Genomic DNA, 20924 nt, shown 5'->3' on the forward strand with positions numbered 1-20924 from the left:
CAAATTGACCAAGAAAGCTGAAATTTGGGATATACCATATTTTCGACATGGCAAATCGATTGGAAACGGTTTCAAACTGTTTTGAGCAGTTCTGGAGTCTCCAGCGTATTTTTGAAACTCGAAATTCCCACAAAATTTCATCAAATGAAGTTGGAAAGCCGAAATTAATCCAGCAAATTAATTTTAATACGCAACGAAGTCAACTGCAAGTGAATTTCAAGTGTCGTTTTGGAGCCTCCAGAGTAGATTTTTGAAACTTGAAATTTCCACAACATTTTATCAAATGGAGTCAGCAAGCCAAAATTTAATTCATAAACCAATTTCAATACGATATGCAGTCGACTGCACTGTAGTTTCAAATAGTTTTGAAGCTTCCAGCTACTGTACTTACTTTTTAGAAATTTCAATTTTCCAAAAAATGCCATACAACCTTTCAAAAAGTCGCTGGAGGCTTCAAAACGACTTGAAATCAATCTGAAGTCGTCTCCAGAGGGTGTTAAAATTGGAGTGCAGAGTAAATTTCGTCTATCCATCTCCGTATAATGAAATTTTTGGAAAATTTAAAGTTTCAAAGATCTACTGGAGGCTTCAACTACTTAAAATTCCCCTACAGTCGACTTCATATCGTATTGAAATTAGTTTGCGAGGTCAGCTTGCTAACTCTGTTTGATAAAACATGGTGGGAATTTCAAGTTTCAAAAATCTGATGGAGACTCCAGTTGTTTTCAAAAAGTCGCTGGAGGCTCCAAAACGATTTAAACCCAGCTGATTAGCCTTCGGAGGGTGTTCAAATTGGAGTGCAGAGTAAATTTCTGTTTTCCATCTCCGTTTGATGAAATTTTGGGGAAATTTCAAGTTTCAAAAATCTACTGGAGGCTCCATTAATTTTTAAAAGTCGCTGGAGGCTTTAAAAGGACTTGAAATCTACCTGCAGTCGACTTCGTAGCGTATTAAAATTGGTTTGCAGAATGAATTTCGGCTTTTCAACTCCATTTAATAAAATTTTGTGGGGTTTCGAGTTTCAAAAATCTGCTGGAGGCCCAGAGCTGCTCAAAACGGTTTGAAACTGTTTCCAATCGATTTGTCATGTCGAAAATATGGTATATCCCAAATTTCAGCTTTCTTGGTCAATTTGGTAAAATTTTGATTTTTGCCTCATTTTTAGCCATTTTTAAAAATTTGCCAAAAATTGAAAAAGGCATTTAAGGATTTAAAATTTTGACAGGTGATCAATTTTTGCCTGATCTATCGATCTACCTTTGCACGGTTTGAAAAATGTCGTGCAAGTCCTATGTTGGAACGTAAAACCTGCGATTTCGGCTGACCTGTCACCCCCTTCAAGAAAAAGTTGTCTCGGTGGATCTGCGTGGAGGGGGGGGGTCAATTGATCCTTATGCGGGCTCCTAGCAATTTTATTGAAAATTACGTCCATTGACTATTTTATCAAGAAACTACACATTAGATAGGTTCAACCAATTGACGCTCCTTGACAATTTTGACAAAAACCGAGAATTTTTTGACAGTTTTGGAAAAACAGGATGTTTTTGGGCAATCTTAGCAAGAACAAAAGTGCTTGACAATTTTGGCAATAAATTCACTCTTTTCTGACAACGTAACCAAGAATGAACACTTTTTGACAATTTTGACAAAAGCAGGATTTTTTTTAGGCCAATGTTGGCACGAACAGGACTATTTGACAATTTTGGCCAAAATCAACCCTTTTTCGGCAACTTTTACCAAAATGGACACTTTTTTGACAATTGTGCCAAAAGTGAACACTTTTTAATTTTTTTTTAAAATTGAGGTTTTTGACATTTTTTGACAACTTTTCTAAAAGTTACACTACTTTTGGACTTGGGCAAATTTGGCCAAAAAAAAAAGAATGAAAAAAAACAGAACTCTATCAGCATTTTAAGCAAATTGGCAAAAAACAGAACTTTTGTTTTGCAATTTTAGAATAAAAAGAGAACTTTTTCACTCAGATAGGCAAGGCGAAAATAATTTCTTTATGATGCTTGAAAAAAAGAGAAACAAGCTTATTTATTTACACTCAGTTAATCAAAATCCAACTTTCAAAGTACCTACACGTATACCTACATACGATATAACACTTTTATCATTTTCAAACACCAATACAATTCTTTTTCCAGCATTGAAAAATGAAATCTGATAAATATTCGCCTACGTACATATAACTCGCGCAGCAATCTTTTCTTATATAGAAAAATCAACAGACGAAGAGAAGCAGAAGGGTTCGACAATTTCTAACAAAAACTGGCGCCGTATCGACTCTCACTTCATCGCTGAGAATTTTCCCAAGTCTCCACCCCCTTCATCGTCGTGTTTCTCAACCAACACTATTTTCTTTCACACTGCACTGTACTCGTATAGTGTACGTGTAACCTTTTCAACGCGCTGATATACACACCGTCGATCACAAAATGAGAAACTTTAACGCGTTCGGTAAAAAAAAGCAGCCAGCGAGGAAAATAAAAAAAATAGAAAAAAGCTAAAAAAAAAAAAAAACTACGTCGAGTTGATATAAAGCTGAAAAGAACCATCTTCAAACGAGCTTCATATATACTGAAAGGGAAAAAAATACAGAGAGAGAGAGAGAAAAAAGGGTAGCGTTTAACGATTGTGAAAAGGCCGCCTAAGCTACAATTATGAAAAAAAAAAGAAGAGAGAAAAAAGAAAAAGAAGAAAAAACTACGACGACGACGACGTAGAGAAAGAAAGAAAGAAAAAGAAAAAGAACGAAAGACAAAATGACTTTAATAAAAAGAGTAAATGGTTAGGCGGCATATTAGGGTAACAAGAAAACGCGTCAACTTAGCTGGGGTTAGTTTTAAGGGTTTAGTTGGATAGTTACACGTTTCTGCGGATTGCGAGCGTTATGATGAGCTGCTTTCAGCGACGAACGCGCCAACAACGTATATATACACAAGACCGGAAGGGCCGAAGGCGGCGGGGTTCAGTCGAGGATCAAAATATAATAACGTTCTACCGTATACGAGTACACTATACACGTATACCCATTCGTTTTACTCTCGTTCACCCGCCTTCGCTATATACATTTATACAAGCTATACACTATATCCCCGGTAAAAGATCTTTTTTCTGGATTAGACTTACGTCGACCTTATTCGCTCCCAAAATACGTATCATTTCTTGCTTCTTTCTATACAGTAAATCTTTTCCTCCTTTTCTTCTTCTTCACCTCACACGCTCGTTCTTTCTTCTCCTTTTTTTTCTAACGCCAGCTTTTCTTTCGTATCGTCGTACTCGCGTAGTCGCTGCCGCCGCCGCCGCTGCTACCACACACTACCACCAACACCAGAGTTTTCCTTTTTCCTTTCATTTCCTAATCCTTGTTCCGTGCGAATAATTTTGTCCATTTTTCTTCATCTATCTTCTCAGGTTATTTTCTCTCTTTTACCCTTTTCTCTTACTCGTATTCTTGCCAAAAGAGAAGAAAACTACGAAAAGAAGACACCGACCCAGTGCCCGTTTCCCTTCGACAATGTACAATCTATACCTACACCTCGTTTAAGTGCGAGTAAAAATCCTTTTCTTTTTTCGTGTCATGTCGTATTTTTCACCGACTACGTTTTTCAACCTTCGCTAAATCGTTACATGCCCAACTATTACCAATGATATCGCAATTGGGGGTTTGTTGTCAAGCAGATGATCCCTAAAAATGCAGTTACTAGATATTTGCAAAAAGTTTGGTTGAAAGGCCGATGAAATTTATTTTCAGACCAGCCAGACTAGTCTCTAGCTGAAAAAAATTGACTCAGTGACTGTATGTATAAGGTCCGAAGTTCGGTATTATGGCGAGAAATTGGGTTGGGGACCCGATGCATAGTACCTAAACCTATCGAACAGATTTTTTTTTATTTTTTATTTTTTGAAAAAAAATCACTACTTTTTCAACAAAATTTTCAGAAAGCTCTCCACTCGACCCCCCTCCCCATCCCCCTCACAACCCACAAATAATAAACAAAGTTGAATTTTATTTCACAAGAAAATTTTAAAAAAATTGAAATTGAAAGAAAATTTGTACAACGATTTTCATTCTTTCTCAAAGTGAGGAGCCTAAAAAAAAATGCAGAGAAAAATCGAGAAACCCAAACCCAAATACAGCCTTGGAGTGCAGAGTGAACTTCGAGCATTGAGAAAACTGCTGGAAGATCCAGTAATTTTCGAAAAATTGCTGGAGGCTCCTAAGCGACTTGAAATCTACCTGCAGTCAACTTCATAGCGTATTGAAAATTAGTTTACAGAATAAATTTCGGCTTTCCAACAGCATTTGATGAAATTTTGTGGAAGTTTCAAGTTTCAATAATCTGCTGGAGACTCCAAGGATTTTCAAAAAGTCGCTGGAGGCTCCAAAATGACTTGAACCCACCTGCCTTACTGCAGTCGAATCGATAGCGTGTTGAATTGGAGTGTAGAACGAATTTCGGGCATTGAAAAACCTGCTGGAGGCTCCAGTAATTTTGAAAAAGTTGCTGGAGGCTTCAAAACGACTTGGAATCCACCAGCAGTGGACTTATTAATGTGTTTAATTTGGAGTGCAACGTAAATTCCGGAATCCCAACTTCATTTTTGATGAACAAAATTTCAAGTTTTAAAAATCTGCTGGACGCTCCAGAACTGCTCAAAATGGTTTGAAACCATTTCCAACAGATTTGGCAGGTTGAAAATATGGTACAATATCCCAAATTTCAGTTTTCTAGGTCAATTTGGAACATTCTTTGATTTTTTTCTCATTTTTAACTTCAATTTGATTTTCAAAAATTCACCAAAAATCAAAAAATGCACTTCAGCACTTGACCTCTATCATATTAGGAAAAAAGATCACTTGACATTTTGGGTGGTGATTAATTCTTGCCTGCTCTGTCGGTCTAGCTTTGTCCAGTCCCAAAAATTTCGAGCGAGCCCTATGTTGGAATGTTGGAAAGCAAAATTTGCGATGAAAAAAAGGCGGAACAACATAAACTTTTTCAAAACCTTAATGATAGGTCTAAAATTTATATTTTCGAAATTTCAAACAATTTTTTATAAGTACATTAAAGATATAAAAAAAAAAGAAACAAACACTATACGTACTAGTAGATCATAAGTTCTTTTTGAAATGACTCCATCTTATTATAACACACTTTTAATCGATGTTATCCATTCCACAATTCTTAAACCCAGGAATAACGACTTTCTGTCCCTTGCCGTTGGTTATATTTTTACCCACAAAAAATAAATTTAAATCGTCGGTAAACCCTTGGGTGCGCCAAAAAACGTTGAGCATCTCAATCTGTTCTTGATCGAAGTACCACGTACTCATGGATTCATTGAGCGCCGTTGATAAAAAGAATTCAGTCCCATTTTGATAGGTATGACGAAGATTTTTCTGTATTATGCTGCGTAAATCGCGCTAGTAATAACGCGCTAATCGGTACGAACGTACCATAACTCCGGCGAAATAGCTGTACAGATCTTCTTTTCCCTTAGGATATCGAGTGCTCCTGGTGGTCTGATCCAAACTTTCGTAATACTCATGCAAGTTGTGTCGTAAACTTGAACTAATATTACGGAACAGGGATATTGCTTCAGATCTCTTAGAATCATCATCCATCAACCTGTACTTGATTTTCTTATTTCTGAATAAATGCCTCAAGACGGATGTATTAGGATTAAATGTGTAGAAATCGTTCCTTTCAAGATCACGACGCACAAATGAAAGCCACTGGCACATGCTTATATTATCTCGCCTGTGTATGCGATCCCTGCTCATTTTATTCCGTTTGGGATACATCAGATGTGGGTCTTCCCAAACCAGGTCGTTTTCACTTCTAACCTGAAGCACTCGCGAATTCCACTTTTCACTAGGGCTGCATTTCATTAATTTTACTCCATTGAACTTGGAAAAATATCTGACGCCGAACTTTATTGTGCTCATAGCACAGACAAAATGAGTTCCTACCTGCATCATGAAATTCAATTAATTAGTTACGCTACCTTTTTTCGTTGAAATAAAAATTCAGATTGTGCACATTTACCTCGTAGGAACGAAGCTCAGCATTCTCAGCTCGAACCTTAGCGTACTCTGCTCGAAACTGAGCGTTCTCTACTAATTTGTTTCGAAGTGTAATTTTATCTGCATCACTTAATTCGTATTTTGATAATAGTTTCTCAACAGAATCAGATAATTTTACAGTAGATTGAGACTCTGTAAATGAGACATCGATAATCCAAAAAAGTAAAACTGCTAATCGAATATTAGCCATTTTTTTGAATCTGAAAAATTCAATGTAGGTATTACCTATTATTGAAATTTGTTAATCATAACTGCTTTCAGAAACATATTCATTATGGCTAATCATTTATTTTCCTTAAATTAGGTACGTATGAAACCTTAGCTATGCATTTTGAGTAGCAAAATTTGTGCACAAGTTCATTGTTAGAGATATGTACAGAAGTGACACCAGGATGTACCCTAAACAGGGGGAGGGAGAGCTTTCCAAATATTTCACTAATGAGTTGGGAACAATTGGCATTTTGGGAAGAAGTTGGGAAAACAGTTGCACTTTCATACCAAAATATTTGGTAATTTTACAACATAACAATCATTCATTACATGTAAATTAAAAAATGAATACATTCGAACATTAATGTATGTAGGTGCTGGGTGATAGATGTAGTATTTCTTACTCTATTTATAATTCAGCATTCAACAAATCTTTCCATCATCTATTGTAGAAATACTCATTACTCAACTTATGCTTATCCACCACTAAAAATTTTAAATAAACCGCATGCTTAAATATTGGTAACTTAAGATCACATGATAATTATAGGAAATTAAACAACATTGATAACGAACTAGATAAGAGATTACTAAGAAAAATGATTATATTTGTACTAAACACATAGCAGGAAAGGAGTATTCTTGAATATTGAGAGAACTAAAAACGATTTCTTCTTATGCGCGGAGTTCATTCATTTTTTGGTTTTTAAAATTTCAGATTTTTTTTACAACAAAGAGAGTACAATCTTACATGATTTATCATAAATTAGTAGCTACTAGTTTTTAGGAGAAAATTTAACAAGGGGGGGGGGCTCACAGCCCATTGACTGGATCCCTAATATGTACAAGTAGTTCTAACTATAATCCAAACTCCAAAGGCTTGCTTCTCCAAAGCCTCCGAAGGCCATGAGGGTGCAGCAGCTGGATTGCTTCAGTGTTGATGTGACTGTGTCGGCGCTTCTCATGGGCATCCGAATAATATTCACATACTTCATCCACATATGGAATACTCAAGTCTGCATGGATATCGTCATCGAGTATGAGTAAGAATCTGCATGCATTCACAATCATTCTTAGGACCGGTTTTTCAATTATTCAGATAAGGATTTAACCACCCAGTTGAGCGCTATCCGCTAATCGGAATCATTGGTTAGTCGCTAACCGAGAGTTAAATTCCTTATCTAAGCGTTGAAAAACTGGCCCTTTGTATTACATTTTGCTTTCTCTGTATCACCTAGCAATTAGACCTTTTTGCACAGCCTCATGGCACCAGACCATATGTCCAGATAGGTCGGATAATCTGCTTGTAGACCAGGATTTTGCAGCTCAGGTCCAGTTTCGAGTGCCTTCCAATCAGCCAATATAGTTACCCCACTTTTTTTTTCATCTGGTGGGACTTCATTTTCACATGGACCTCCCATGATAATCTGGAGTTCAAGTGCATTCCCAGGTATTTAGCTGAGTTAGCCTGTGGTATTGGCTCGCCTGCAAGATAAACCCTCGTTGAACTGTTGGTATGATGAAGAGGGAAGAGCACGTGCCTCAACTTTTGATGATTCAGGGCAATTTTTCACTCTCTTGTCTAATTGTAAATTTTCTCTAGTAACTTTTGCAGTATGTTGTTGGCACTGCTCTGGTCTCTGCTCATAGCCAAAAAAAATGTTGCTGTGGTAGTGCAGTAGACTCCCAATTATCTGACTCTGAATTATTCGACTTTTGGGTTATCTGGTACAAATTTATCCGACTTACTTAATTTTTGAATTATCTGACCCACTAAGGTTGGATAACCCAAAAACCCCTAATTTTTGATTTTGTAGTGTAAATAATAATGCAGTATGCAGCATTTTGTATTCTAATGGTGTTATTTTCTTTCCTTGAAATCGATCCAACTTATCTCAAAAAATTATAATTTGAGTCAGTATTTCATTGTCTTTTACGTACACAAAGTATATTATTTTTGTTTATTCGGTATTTTTTTTATTCTTTGTTCCTGTTTTGAGCCAAAACTTGATTTTCTGAATCAAAAATTGTCTTCTCAAGCTTATGCACTTCATTCCTACGCTAAAAACATCCATTTTGGATTATCCGACTTTTTTTGGCATCTGACCCACCTTACCCCCCCCCCCCCTTGATTAGGTCGGATAATCAGGAGTCTACTGTAGTATCATCAGTAGGGAGATCTTGAGTATATTTCGGGTATAAGAGGGGGACCAAGTACACTACCTTGCAGTACTCCTACCTAAATCTAGCCAAACTGTGACAAGGCGTCTTCATGACTGACTCTAAAATTGCCTCTCCTTCAAGTACGACTCAATTGAGGGACAACGGTTGCCTGGAAGAATTTTTGATAACTTGTAAATCAGTGCTTTGTGCCAGACTGTATCAAATGCCTTTGCAAACATCCAAAAACACCTTCAAGCAAAACTGTTTCTCGTCCAACTCATTTTCAATGATTGTAACTACCCGATGAACCTGATCAATAGTTAAGTGTCGTTTCCTGAATCCAAACTGGTGGAGGGGTAGATTTTAACTAACCAAAGAAAGCATTATTTTAATCAATGGTTTTTCAAATTAATCCTTTGCAGATAGTTGGTAACAACGAGATTGGCCTGTAAGATTTTACATCATCAGCAGGTTATTTCAGAATTCGAAAGGCTTACTTGTAGGATGTTAATTTTGAAAAAGAAAAAAGAATAGACCTAAGTGAGGGTGTAAGCTCTTGAAAATTTCTATTTTGAGAGGCATAAAAACAACACTTTTTACTCGAGAAGTTAATTGTTTTACTTTAAAACTTAAAAAGTTGAATGATATTTATATAGGTATATATACCTAGGTATATTTTTTTAGAAAATTCAATTTTGAAAAAGGAAAGAAAATGAGCCAGTGCGAAGCGAGGACAAAAGATATCGAAAATTTCTGTTTTCAGAAACAGGGATTTCCTTCATCACAGGTCCTTCTTTTGCCGGACGTTCTAGAAGGCTCGGGCTTAGGGCACACTACCCCTCTTTCCCACCCTCTAAAGTGCCCTTTGGCTAATCAGCAAACCATTGGTTTCCCTTTTTTGGAAATTCTCTCTAAAAATCGAGGATCTTCTTGGACAGCTGAAAATTTTAGCAATAAAATCCCACTTAATCAATTCGGAGGGGTGGCGAGAAGGAGAAAGGGGGAAGTTGAGAGTATGTACCTGAAACCGAAAAGTACCACAGAAAATACATCTTTTTTTTTAAAAAAAAGGTACATACAACTTTAGGAGCATACGAATTGAATCATACTAATAATTCGACGAATTCGTTTTTCGCACCAGTTTCCAACTTATTTTCGAATCCGAATCGATAAACGGAGAGAAAAAAAATCAGAACATTCGCCTGACGCGGATACAAATACCTAATCTAAACGATGCCACTCGGTTGCCTTTTCGTTACAGTCGAAGGCGCAATTTTAAATTGGATTTCGCGTTTATACGGCGACAAAGTAGGCAAATTATTTAACCTATCGTGTAGATTCGCCACGCCGTCGAGATGAACGAGTAGGTACAGGATAGGTAAGGTAGAGCAGCGAAACGAAATGAGAACTGAAAAATCGCATTTAAAAAATAAATCTTCACTTCGTTTCACACTCAATTTCCACAAATCTCCATATAAAACTGTTTTCCAGCGTTAAAATAAAGATACACGATAAATTATTATTGGTACGGGTAATTTACGTGGTAATTTGGTGTGCTGCTCGGATCGTTAAAAAGAAATACCCATCTCGAGCTCGGCTATACGATTTTATGCTTGATTTTTTCAAAACCAATTTTCATAGAGATAAAAATCTTGGAATAAATCAGCCATGTACCATTTACAACGAGTGAATATGAGCATGAGGACCAACTCTTTTTTTCTTCTCGGTACAAATTGAGCTTATCTAGATGGCTCGTAGGCTTACTCTGGTTCCTTTTCTGACTTGGGATATAGTAATTTATATTCAAAATGAAAACAAAAAAATTGATAGGAAAATATGAACGAAAAAAAAATCCTCATACCAAAAACCAAACCAAAGGACAAAAACCATAAAATTTGTGAGAAAAAAACAAAACAATCACTACACCGAGATAAAACGAAATATTTTCAAGAAAAGAAATAAAATTACTTACACCTTATAAAACCAAACAAAAAAAAAAACGAAAAAACATCCCAGCTCACCGAGGAAAAAAAATTTCCCTCATTATCCAATTTGTGAGCAATTACTTCGATAAATTGTACCTTAAAAGTCAATCTGTTCAGCAGAACGTTCCGATGAAAACATCAGCGTCTGGTCAATGCAGCAAAAAAAGACATAAAACGATAACGAATCATTCTCGATTTTTTCACCAGACACGAGAAAAGTGCAGACCCGTTTGAAAATTCACCTCACACACAATGTTTCTAGCAAAGCAGCATACCAGCTTGGGACATATGTAACCATCAAATAAGTACACACAACGTACAAGGTACAAACTACAAACGTATTTTGCTACAAAATGCTCGCAGTCGACGTCCTTCTACGAGTAATATACTACGCCACGCCACACGTCAAGATGGAATGGAATAAAATAACGAGAGTAAATTATGAAATCTTTTATTTTAACATATTATACGAACGACTTTTTTTTCTTTCTTCTTTGTTGAGAAAAATAGTCACGAACCGCGGTGATAAATTCAAATAATATTTTCTCGCTCTCGTTGAAGGCGGAGGAGAAAAACGAACGGTATGAGATAGAATGTTGAATACATACGTATACGCATATTCACCGCATAAAAAATGTATTTTAAATGTATTTCGTATACCATACACATACGAGTACTCGTACGTATACGAAGCGAATTCATGCGGAAATTTTAAAACAGATAATACGAATATTTTCCGCTCAGAAAACTAACTCGTATATAAAGATTTATATTTACTAAACGAACATACACATACGAGGATACCCTACGCGAATAGTTCGAGTACGTATCGTACACATACCGTGCTACATATACTACATACCTACAAGTAACTTATTCAACGAGCAAAATTTTTCATTACACCAATTTTTTTCAACACTAAAACAACATCGAATGAATAATGCATTCTGGTTGATTGTTTGATTGACGCTGAAAATCGGTGATACTGATTGGATCAATTCTCGTAAGATATGGCAAAAACTGCATGCGTTGAAAGTCCATCAAAAAATTTACACCCCCCACTCCCATCCTTCATTTCTAATTTCTTCTTAAAATGGTATTTTTCAACTTTGTTCATTTTTTTAGCCACATTATTGTAAAAAATGAGGAATGGGGTTCTTTTGGGACCTAGAGTTGACCCCTGCAGTGGGTTGGGTCAAAGTTGAAAATTACAGAAAGATCATTTCTTTGAAGGGGGCCATTCCATGTCCATTCGACCAACGTTTTTGAGTTATGTCTTTCGATTTCGCTCAACTTTTTTACAATATTTACCCACCCAGGAAGTAAGAAACCCGCAATCAGTTTGGTACCAGCCCCTTCAAGGGGTGGATGGGGGGGGGGGTCATTATTTTCACATTGTCTCGAGGTACTCAACTTCAGCAGCGCATTCCTCCAAAACTATGATACTTGGATCAAAACTGATTTCACAGTTCGTAAGGGTATTGAATTTTGAACTTTTCAAGTAATTTGAAATTTTCAAAATTTGAAAGTTATACTTTCAAATTGAAAGTTCAAATTTCAAAATGGTGCAGTAAGTGGGAGCTACCATTTAAAATTCTGAAAAAATTTTCATAGATGTACCTTTTGATGCTTTTTCGAAATATCAAAGTTTCGAGATGGGATCTCTTAATGGAAGAGGAAGCACCCCCACCCCCCCCCAATTTGGGGCAAAACTTTCGAAAAAAAATCTGGGGCATGTGATATATCGAATGATATGTTTTTGGTAAATATCATGTTAGATTTTTGATTGGACCCCATCCACGTCCCACAGCACCTCCCCAAATGGAGTAAAAGTTCAAAATAGGGGTTTTTTCGTGCAACACGTCAAATAGTTTGTTTTTGGAGACGCTGAACACGAATATGACGTCAGATTTTTGGTTGGACCTCATCTACGGCCTCCAACAAATTTTTTGGACTTTTACCAATTGGGGGAGGTTGTGGGAGCCATGGGTGAGGTCAATTTGAAAAACTACTGCTATATTCGTGTTCAGCGATGTCGAAAACATACTATTTCATGTGTCACACGAAAAAAACCCCATTTTGAACTTTTACTCCATTTGGGGAGGTGCTGGGGGACGCGGATGGGGTCCAATCAAAAATCTAACATCATATTTGTGTTCAGCGTTACCAAAAACATACAATTCGACATATCACATGCCCAAGATTTTGTTCGAAAGTTTTGCCCCAAATTAGGGGTGGGGGTGCTTCCCCTCCATTAAGAGATCCCATCTCACTTGAAAAGTTCAAAATTCAATACCCTTTCGAACTGTGAAATCAGTTTTGATCAAAGTATCATAGTTTTGGAGGAATGCGCTGCTGAAGTTGAGTACCTCGAGACAATGTAAAAATAATGGAAGCCCCCCCCCACCCGCCCGCTGAGGAGGCTGGGACCAAATTGATTGCGAGTTTCTCACTTCCTGGGTGGGTAGATATTGTAAAAAAAATTTGAGCGAAATCGAAAGATATGACTTTCAAAATCGCCTTTTTTTGGTCGAATTGACATGGAATGACCTGAGGGGCATAATATGGCCCCAAATGAACGAAAAGGACCCAAAATCATACCATTGGTCAGTAGTCAGTACCTCCATTGTGATTCACCCTTGAAATTGATCTGAGGGATCCAAATTTTCAGCATACAATGGGAGGGTGCCCCATGAGTAAGTACTTATTGAAGGTTTCAACTTTCAAACCCTATTAGTATTTGACCCCTCTCCAGGGTCAAACAGTGGATTTTTGGTCTATTTTACGTGTTTTTCGACGTTTAAGAAAGCCTACAGCCCCTCCAAATTGACCCAGAGGGTTCAAGTTTTCACAGTACCATGGGAGGATGTACCTGAAGTGCCTTTTGCCGGTTTCAACCTTCCAACCCCATTTGACCTGTTTCAGGGTCAAGACAAGTTTGTTACCACTTTTTTTGAAGGAGGCAGAAGAGAGTTAGGCGAAGCCCAAGGGGGTCGTAACCCCCAAACACCCTTAAAATTACATAAAAACACTAAATAAAACATTAAAAAAATGACCGAATTTTAGTACAATTTGGTCAAAAATTGAATGTGTGGAGAAAAAAGTACATCAAAATTATATAAATCACACACAAAAAACGTCAAAATCAATGAAAATTAGAAAATAATTAATTAGCTGATGAAATTTTACTGAAATATGGATAAAATTGCACGAAAAATCATCAAAAGCAGTTAAATAAAGTGAAAGAAATTTTTTCGTTGCAAAAAAGACGTGACCATTTTTTTTTTTTTTCTTTTTGTTAACACGTGCACAGAAAAAAAAGAACACCCCGAAATGATACCAAACTTAAACACCAAACTTCAACATCTTAACGATAGATCTAAAAAACAAATATTTTCGAAATTTCACTACTAGTCGATGATGCTCAAGTTATTTTTGAAGAGACTCTATCGTATTATTCCGCACATTTCTTTTTTAATATTCCAATTCATCACGTGGTGTTACTGGTTCTTTTCAAAAATGCTTATACCCAGGAATAGCGACTTTCTGTCCCATGCCATTGGTGATATTTTTACTCACAAAAAAAAAATGTTTAGGCTGGGTAAACCCTTGCGTGCGTAGAACAATGTTGAGCATATCAAGCTGCTCTTGATCTATATACCACGTAGGCAAGGAGTTATTGAGCGCCGTTGATAAAAAAAATCCAGTTCCATTTTCATAGGTTCGACGTAGTTCAAGTTGTATGGTGTTCTGTAAACTGCGCGCGTAATAACACGCTAATCGGTACATACGTACCATAACCCCAGCAAAATATCTATAAAGATCGCGCTTTCCCTTAGGATATCGAGTGTCCCTTTCAGCATGATCCAATTTTTCGTAATAGTCATTCAAGTTATTTCGTAAAGCTAAACCAGTTTCATTGAACTCGGATAATGCTGCATCTACCAAATCAACTTCCGGTATAATGCCAATCAATTCCACAAGGTCGAAGTGGTGGGCCTGAAGATCAAGCGACACAAATTTAATCCATTGGCACATGGTTTTATTATCTTTTTCGTGTGTGAATACACCGCCGGTGTTTTTAAAATAATCCGGATACATCAAGCTCGAGTTTCTCCAAACGAGGTCATTTTCAATCCTTATCTGAAGCACTCGCGGATTCCACTTACGAAAACAGCCACATTTAATTAGGTCTACTCCCTTATGGTGTCGAAAATTTGTGAAGCCATTCTTCATTTTGTCCATAGCACACTTGAAATTAATTCCTACCTGTAAAATATCATAAAATCCAATTTAATGGGTAAGTACGGTACCTTTTTTCGTTAAAATAAAGATGTAGACTGAGTCCATTTACTTCGTGGTAACGTTCATCAGTGTACTTTACTTTAATGCGACGTAAGCGTTTTAACTCTGCTGCAAGTTTACCATCGTCATTTATTAATTCCTTATCTTCTGGACTCAACGTTCGAGGAGAATTGTATTTTGTGAATGAGACATTCGCGATACATAAAAGCAGAAATGCTAATCGAATATTGGCCATTTTTTAGAATCTGAAAAATTCGATCCATAAATATACCTACTTAGTACCTTGTGGTGCCCGGGTCTTTTATGGTACTTGTGGTGCCCGCCTCAAAAAAAAAAATCACATTGATTTGGGCACCACAATGACTATACGAGTAAGATTAAATCTACATATATGTACCTACCTATTAAAAGAATCCATGAGAATATCGAGAATATGAAAAGAGAAAACTTTCGTCTCGCCAGCCCTGGCTTTCCTAACCAACCGATTTCGCTCAATTATTTTTTCAATGTTTCTTTCGACCCAGAGACGTGTCATCAAAAAAATAAAATCCAAAATACCTCCCTAGAGTCGGACAATACAGTGCGCTGTTAACGGTTTACGTACTCACTACACGTGCCTAAAATCATGTCAGTTTGTTAGTCAGGTAAGGGTGCATAATGTAAAATAAATGAAGATCCGAACCCATAAAATATAACTATTTTACAACACAAAAATCAGCAAAAAAAACACTCCTTATTCCCAGGGTTGAAGGATTCATTACACCAATTGTAAATTTAAAAATAAATATGTAGACACATTCAAACGTTTATGTATATTACATATATGTAGTATTACTTACATTTATAATCTAACATTCAACAAAAAATGTGCAATATATTTCCATCACGCATTGTAGAAACACTCATTGCTAATGTTGATCTACCACTAACATTTTTTTAATAAAATCGTCAGCTTAAATATTGGTAATTTCAGATCATACGATAATATAGGAAATCAAGTAACATTGATAACGAACCAGATAAGCGCAGGATTATGTACTAGCGAGAAGTTAATTGTTTCACTTTGAACTTTGAAAGCTGAATGATACTTACATCATTTTTTTTTTTTTTTGCAGAAAATTCCACTTTGAATAAGAAAAGAGGGCAAAAGCTTTAGAAAATTTGTGTTCTGAGAAGGAAAAAACAAGGTTTCCCTTCATCACATGTCCTTCTTTTGTGCCGGACCTTCTAGAAAATGCGGCTTGGGGCATACGCCCTTTGCCTCCCTCTCGACGGTCCTGTGGCTAATCGGCAAACCATGAGTTTCTCTTCTTTAGAAAGTCTTCAAAAATCGAGGATTATCTTGGGCAGCAGCAAATATGAGCAATAAAATCCCACTTCACCAATTCGGAGGGATGGAGGGAGGGTGAAAGGGGGAAGTTAAGAGTGTGAATTCCTGGAATCAAAATTTTTTTATTCAAGTACAACTTTAGGAACAGTAGGTATACGAATTGAATTATAATAATTATGTATATATTTTATTTTATTTTTCACATCAGATAAATTTTAACTTTAATATTCCATGTTTTATTTCACTTTGAAATGAAATATTATTGTATCTTTTACGTATTTCCTACACAGTTTTGACCAATATTTCAGTGAAAAAAATATTTTTCATTGCGAAAAAGACATGTCATTTTTTGTTAAAACATGAACCGAAAAATGAGGGGGAAAAACATACCGAAACGATACAGAATTTTTCAACGTACACCACTTACTTTGGGGGGGGGGGGATTGAAAAAACCACTAGTTGATAATAAGTCTTTTTTGAATTAACTCCATCGCTCGTATTATTCAACACATTTTTACCACTCTTTTTTTTTGAATGGTCCATTCGATCAGTTTGGTTAAGGTGGTTCCATTCCACAATTCTCAAACCCAGGAATCACGACTTTCTGTCCCTTGCCGTTGGTTATATTTTTACCCACAAAAAATAAATCTAAATCGTCGGTAAACCCTTGGGTGCGCCAAAAAACGTTGAGCACCTCAATCTGTTCTTGATCGAAGTACCACGTACTCATGGATTCATTGAGCGCCGTTGATAAGAAAAACTTAGTCCCATTTTGATAAGTATGACGGAAATTTTTCTGCATGGTGTTCCATAAATCGCGCCAGTAATAACTCGCCAATCGGTACGAACGTACCATAACTCCGGCGAAATAACTGTACAGATCTTCTTTTCCCTTAGGATATCGAGTGCTCCTGGTGGTCTGATCCAAACTTTCATAATACTCATCCAAGTTACATCGTAAACTTGAACTAATATTGCGGAACAGGGATATAGCTTCGGATCTCTTAAAATTATCATCCATCAACCTGTCTACGAATTTCTTATCTCCGAAGAAATGCATCAAGATAAATGTATCGGGATTAAATGCGTTGAAATCATTCCAATCGAGATCACGTCGCACAAATGAAAGCCACTGACACATGGTTATATTATCTCGCCTGTGTATGCGATCTCTGCTCTTTTTATTCCGTTTGGGATACATCAGATGTGGGTCTTCCCAAACCAGGTCATTTTCGCTTCTAATCCGAAGCATTCGCGGATTCCACTTTTCATGAGGGCTGCATTTCAGTAATTTTACTCCGTTGAACTTGAGAAAATATCTAAAGCCGGTCTTCAATTGATCCATAGCACAGGCAAAATTAGTTCCTACCTGCATCATGAAATCCAATTAATTAGCTACGCTATTTTTTTCCGTTAAAATAAATATTTAGATTAAGCGCATTTACCTGGCGGGAAAGAATCTCCGCATACTTTACTTCAACCTCAGCTAAATCTTTTCCAATCTGACGTAAGCGTGTTAACTCTGCTGCAAGTTTACCCTCATCATTTATCAATTCCTCATCTTCTGGACTCAACGTTTGAGCAGGATCAGATTCCGTAAATGAGACAATCGTAACCCAAAAAAGCAAAATTGCTAATCCAATATTATCCATTTTTTTTAAATCTAAAAAATGCCATCTGATATATTAAAAGAATCCTAAGAATAGCGAGAATATGAAAAGAGAAAACTTTACCTCGCCAGCCCTAGCTTCCCTTACAAACCGATTTAGCTCAGTTTTTTAAAAAAATATTCTTTTCAACCCAGAAATGTGTCATGGAAAAAAAAATCAATATTTTGGAATTAAAAGTTCAAAAACTCAAAAAGACGCCATTTTTGAAGCGTTTCAGAACGTACTATGTTTAGCTTACCGAGTTGGTATCATTTTATTTTTATTTTTACTGTTTTTAAGTAGAAAATGTTCGTTTAAATTACAGAGCAATGCTACAAATAGTTGACCAAATAACCGATTAAAATGAATAAAAAGCTAAAAAAAAAAAAAAATTGCGCAGCAGTAAAGCGATACTGAAGCGATACAGGGACCTGCCGAAAAGGGGGGGACTTCTCGAATTTTTTACTCGTGAGTTGGGAACAATTGCCATTTTGAGGAGAAGTTGGGAAAGCTCAACCAGCCGCACTTTTATAGCAACATTTTTTTTTCTAATACACAGGGCAAAATTTTATTCTGAAATTTTCTGTTGAGATTACCGAATCATCAGTTAGGAAAAATATCATTGAAATGGTACCAAATTTTTCCAACAGGTGAATCGTTTTGCTCTAACGAGTTATAATAGGTAAATTCTACACTACATTTACAAAAACAATTTTTAAAATCATTAAAAATTTTCATAAGGCCAAGGTCGAAGGATTCATTACACTGATTGTAAATTTAAAAATTGATACATTTAAATGTTAAAGTATGTGAATGATAGATGTAAGTATTACCTACTCTATTTATAATTCAACATTCAGCAAATGTTCAATATCTTTCAACCAACCATTGTAAAAACACTCATTAGCTACTTATATGCTTATCCACCACTGAAAATTGTAAATAGAATCGCAAGCTTAAATAATTAGTAACTTGAGATCATAATTATGATACAGGAAATTAAGCAACATCGATAACGAATCAGATATGAGCAGACTTAATACGTGAAAAAATTATTAAGTATATTTGCGCAGAACAGCGGAAGATGGATCAGCGGCAGGAATACTCTCGGACATTTGATGCTAATAGAATAGTTACCAGAAAAACGTAAGTATGATGTAATTATTTTTCAGCTTTTAAAATTTCAGAATTTGAAAGATTTTCTTAACGTGCTACTTTTGGGAAAAAAGAGAACAGGCTCAAGTAAGGGTGAAAAGCTCTCGAAAATTTGTATTTCAAGAAGCATAAAATCGATACTTTTTATGCGAGAAGTTAATTTTTTCACTTTATTTTTTTTCAGAAATTTCAATTTTGAAAAAAAAAACAAGTCCGGCGAGCGAAACGACGAGGGCAAAAGGTTTCGAAAATTTGTGCTTTGAGAAGTGAAAACACCGGTTTTTCTGTCATTCGTAGCGTATTGAAATTAGTTTGCAAAGCGAATTTCGGCTTTACATCTCCGTTTGATGAAACTTTGGGGAAATTTCAAGTTTTAAAAATCTTTTGGAGGCCCGGTAATTTTCAAAAAGTCGCTGGAGGCTCCAAAACGACTTGAAATCCACCTACAGTTGACTTCGCCGCGTATTGATATTAGTTTGCAGAGTAAATTTCGGATTTCCCACTCCATTTCATACAATGTTGTTGGAATTTCAAGTTTCAAAAATCTGGTGGAGACTCTAGTAATTCTCAAAAAGTCGCTGGAGGCTCCAAAATGACTTAAACCCAGTTGAAGTCGTCTTCAAAGGGTGTTCAAAATGGAGTGTAGAGTAAATTTCGGCTTTCCATCTCCGTTTGATGAAATTTTGGGGAAATTTCAAGTTTCAAAAATTGGCTGGAGGCTCCAGTAATTTTCAAAAAGTCGCTGGAGGCTCCAAAACGACTTGAAATCCACCTGCAGTCGACTTCGTAGCGTATTGAAATTAGTTTGCAGAATGAATTTCGACTTCCCATTTCCGTTTGATGAAATTTTGTTAGAATTTTGAGTTTCAAAAATCTGCTGGAGGCTCCATTGCTTAAAACGGGTTGAAACAGTTTCCAATCGATTTCGCATGTCGAAAATATGGTATATCCCAAATTTCGGCTTTCTTGGTCAATTTGGTAAAATTTTTATTTTTTCCCCTCATTTTTGGCCTAAATTTGATTTTCAAAAATTCACCAAAAGTCGAAAAAGTCACCTTAGCACTTGAAATTTTGACAGGTGATAAATTTTTGCCTGATCTTTCGATCTACCTTTGTACGGTTCAAAAAATTTCGTGCAAGTCCTCTGTTGGAACGCAAAATCTGCGATTTCGGCTGACTTGTCAATCAAAATGGCCGCCATTTTGTAAGTAGGGCCACTTTTTTTTCTGAAGATAAGGGCTAGAAACGTTCCTTAGGACTCCCCCTTTAATAAAAAAGTTGTCACGGAGGATCAACGGCGGGGAGCAATAGATCCTTATGCGGGCTCGCCGACTAATACCAAAATCTATGCGAAAATTTACCGAAACATGATGAACTTTTTGTGAAATTTGAAAAAGATTCAATATGACATAAAAACGCAGAAAAAACAATTTTAATCACTAAAAGTTACAAAAATATTCCTACCCAATGAAAAAATAAAGTTTGGCAAAATGTAGCCCAAGTTGCTTATGTTAAAATTTAAATGACATATCTACTTACGAGAACTTTGGAAAGACCAAAAAAAAAAAACCATGGAAAATGGCTGAAAACAATGAAATTTAACTGAAATGAAAGCAAAACTGGCAAATAAAAAACATAAAATTTTGTAAAATGGTATAAAAACAAACAAAAAAAAATTAAAAGTTGGGAAAATCATCGAAAACTGAAGAAATTTTGGAAAAATGTAGGAAAAATCGCACACATCGTCAAAAAACTATAATGAAATGACTTGAAAAACACGAGGGAATAAAATATCATTGAAAATTATTAAAATCCGATGTAATCAGTGATTTCGCTAGAATTGGACATTAGGTAGGTAAATCAGAAAAAAAAATTAATTAAAATCTCCAAAATACTCCAAGTTGGTTATTCTAAAATTACCCTACAAACTGTTCAATCGATTCGTTTGGTAAGTAGTGGTAGCATGTCATAGCACACACATACGAAAAGCTCACCTAACACAATGTATGTCAAAAAGATACATCCCCTTT

General features: G+C 36.1%; 1 protein-coding gene and 1 long non-coding RNA gene across 6 annotated transcripts in view; both read right to left on the bottom strand.

Annotated features, from left to right (window-relative positions):
* Positions 1-20924, bottom strand: part of LOC135846576 (uncharacterized) — a 213184-nt gene that overhangs the window by 98168 nt on the left and 94092 nt on the right. The gene's annotated exons all lie outside the window — the stretch shown is intronic.
* Positions 12879-18689, bottom strand: LOC135847407 (uncharacterized). Of its 5 annotated transcripts, none has more exons than XM_065366916.1 (6): positions 18577-18689; positions 17536-17753; positions 15600-17459; positions 15162-15377; positions 14840-15005; positions 12879-14724 (listed from the first exon to the last, which is right to left on the bottom strand). In XM_065366916.1, exons 2-3 carry the CDS (start codon positions 17740-17742, stop codon positions 16647-16649), a joined length of 1020 nt encoding a protein of 339 aa, XP_065222988.1. In that variant the 5' UTR covers positions 17743-17753; positions 18577-18689; the 3' UTR covers positions 12879-14724; positions 14840-15005; positions 15162-15377; positions 15600-16646. The 5 variants fall into 5 exon arrangements, with proteins under 5 accessions (XP_065222988.1, XP_065222985.1, XP_065222986.1 ...); XM_065366913.1 differs by having other exon boundaries at positions 14810-15005; XM_065366914.1 differs by having other exon boundaries at positions 14810-15005; positions 18573-18689.

Source organism: Planococcus citri, chromosome 5 (assembly GCF_950023065.1).
Source record: "Planococcus citri chromosome 5, ihPlaCitr1.1, whole genome shotgun sequence".
Taxonomy (NCBI): Eukaryota; Metazoa; Arthropoda; class Insecta; order Hemiptera; family Pseudococcidae; genus Planococcus; species Planococcus citri.

What these genes read in the sequence shown, in the direction of transcription:
- LOC135847407 (XM_065366918.1), bottom strand. Translation starts at nt 17,742, where the DNA reads ATGGATAATATTGGATTAGCAATTTTGCTTTTTTGGGTTACGATTGTC. An exon ending in CGGAGATTCTTTCCCGCCAG is followed by an intron (nt 17,460 to 17,535) that starts GTAAATGCGCTT and finishes TTCATGATGCAG; the next exon opens with GTAGGAACTAATTTTGCCTG.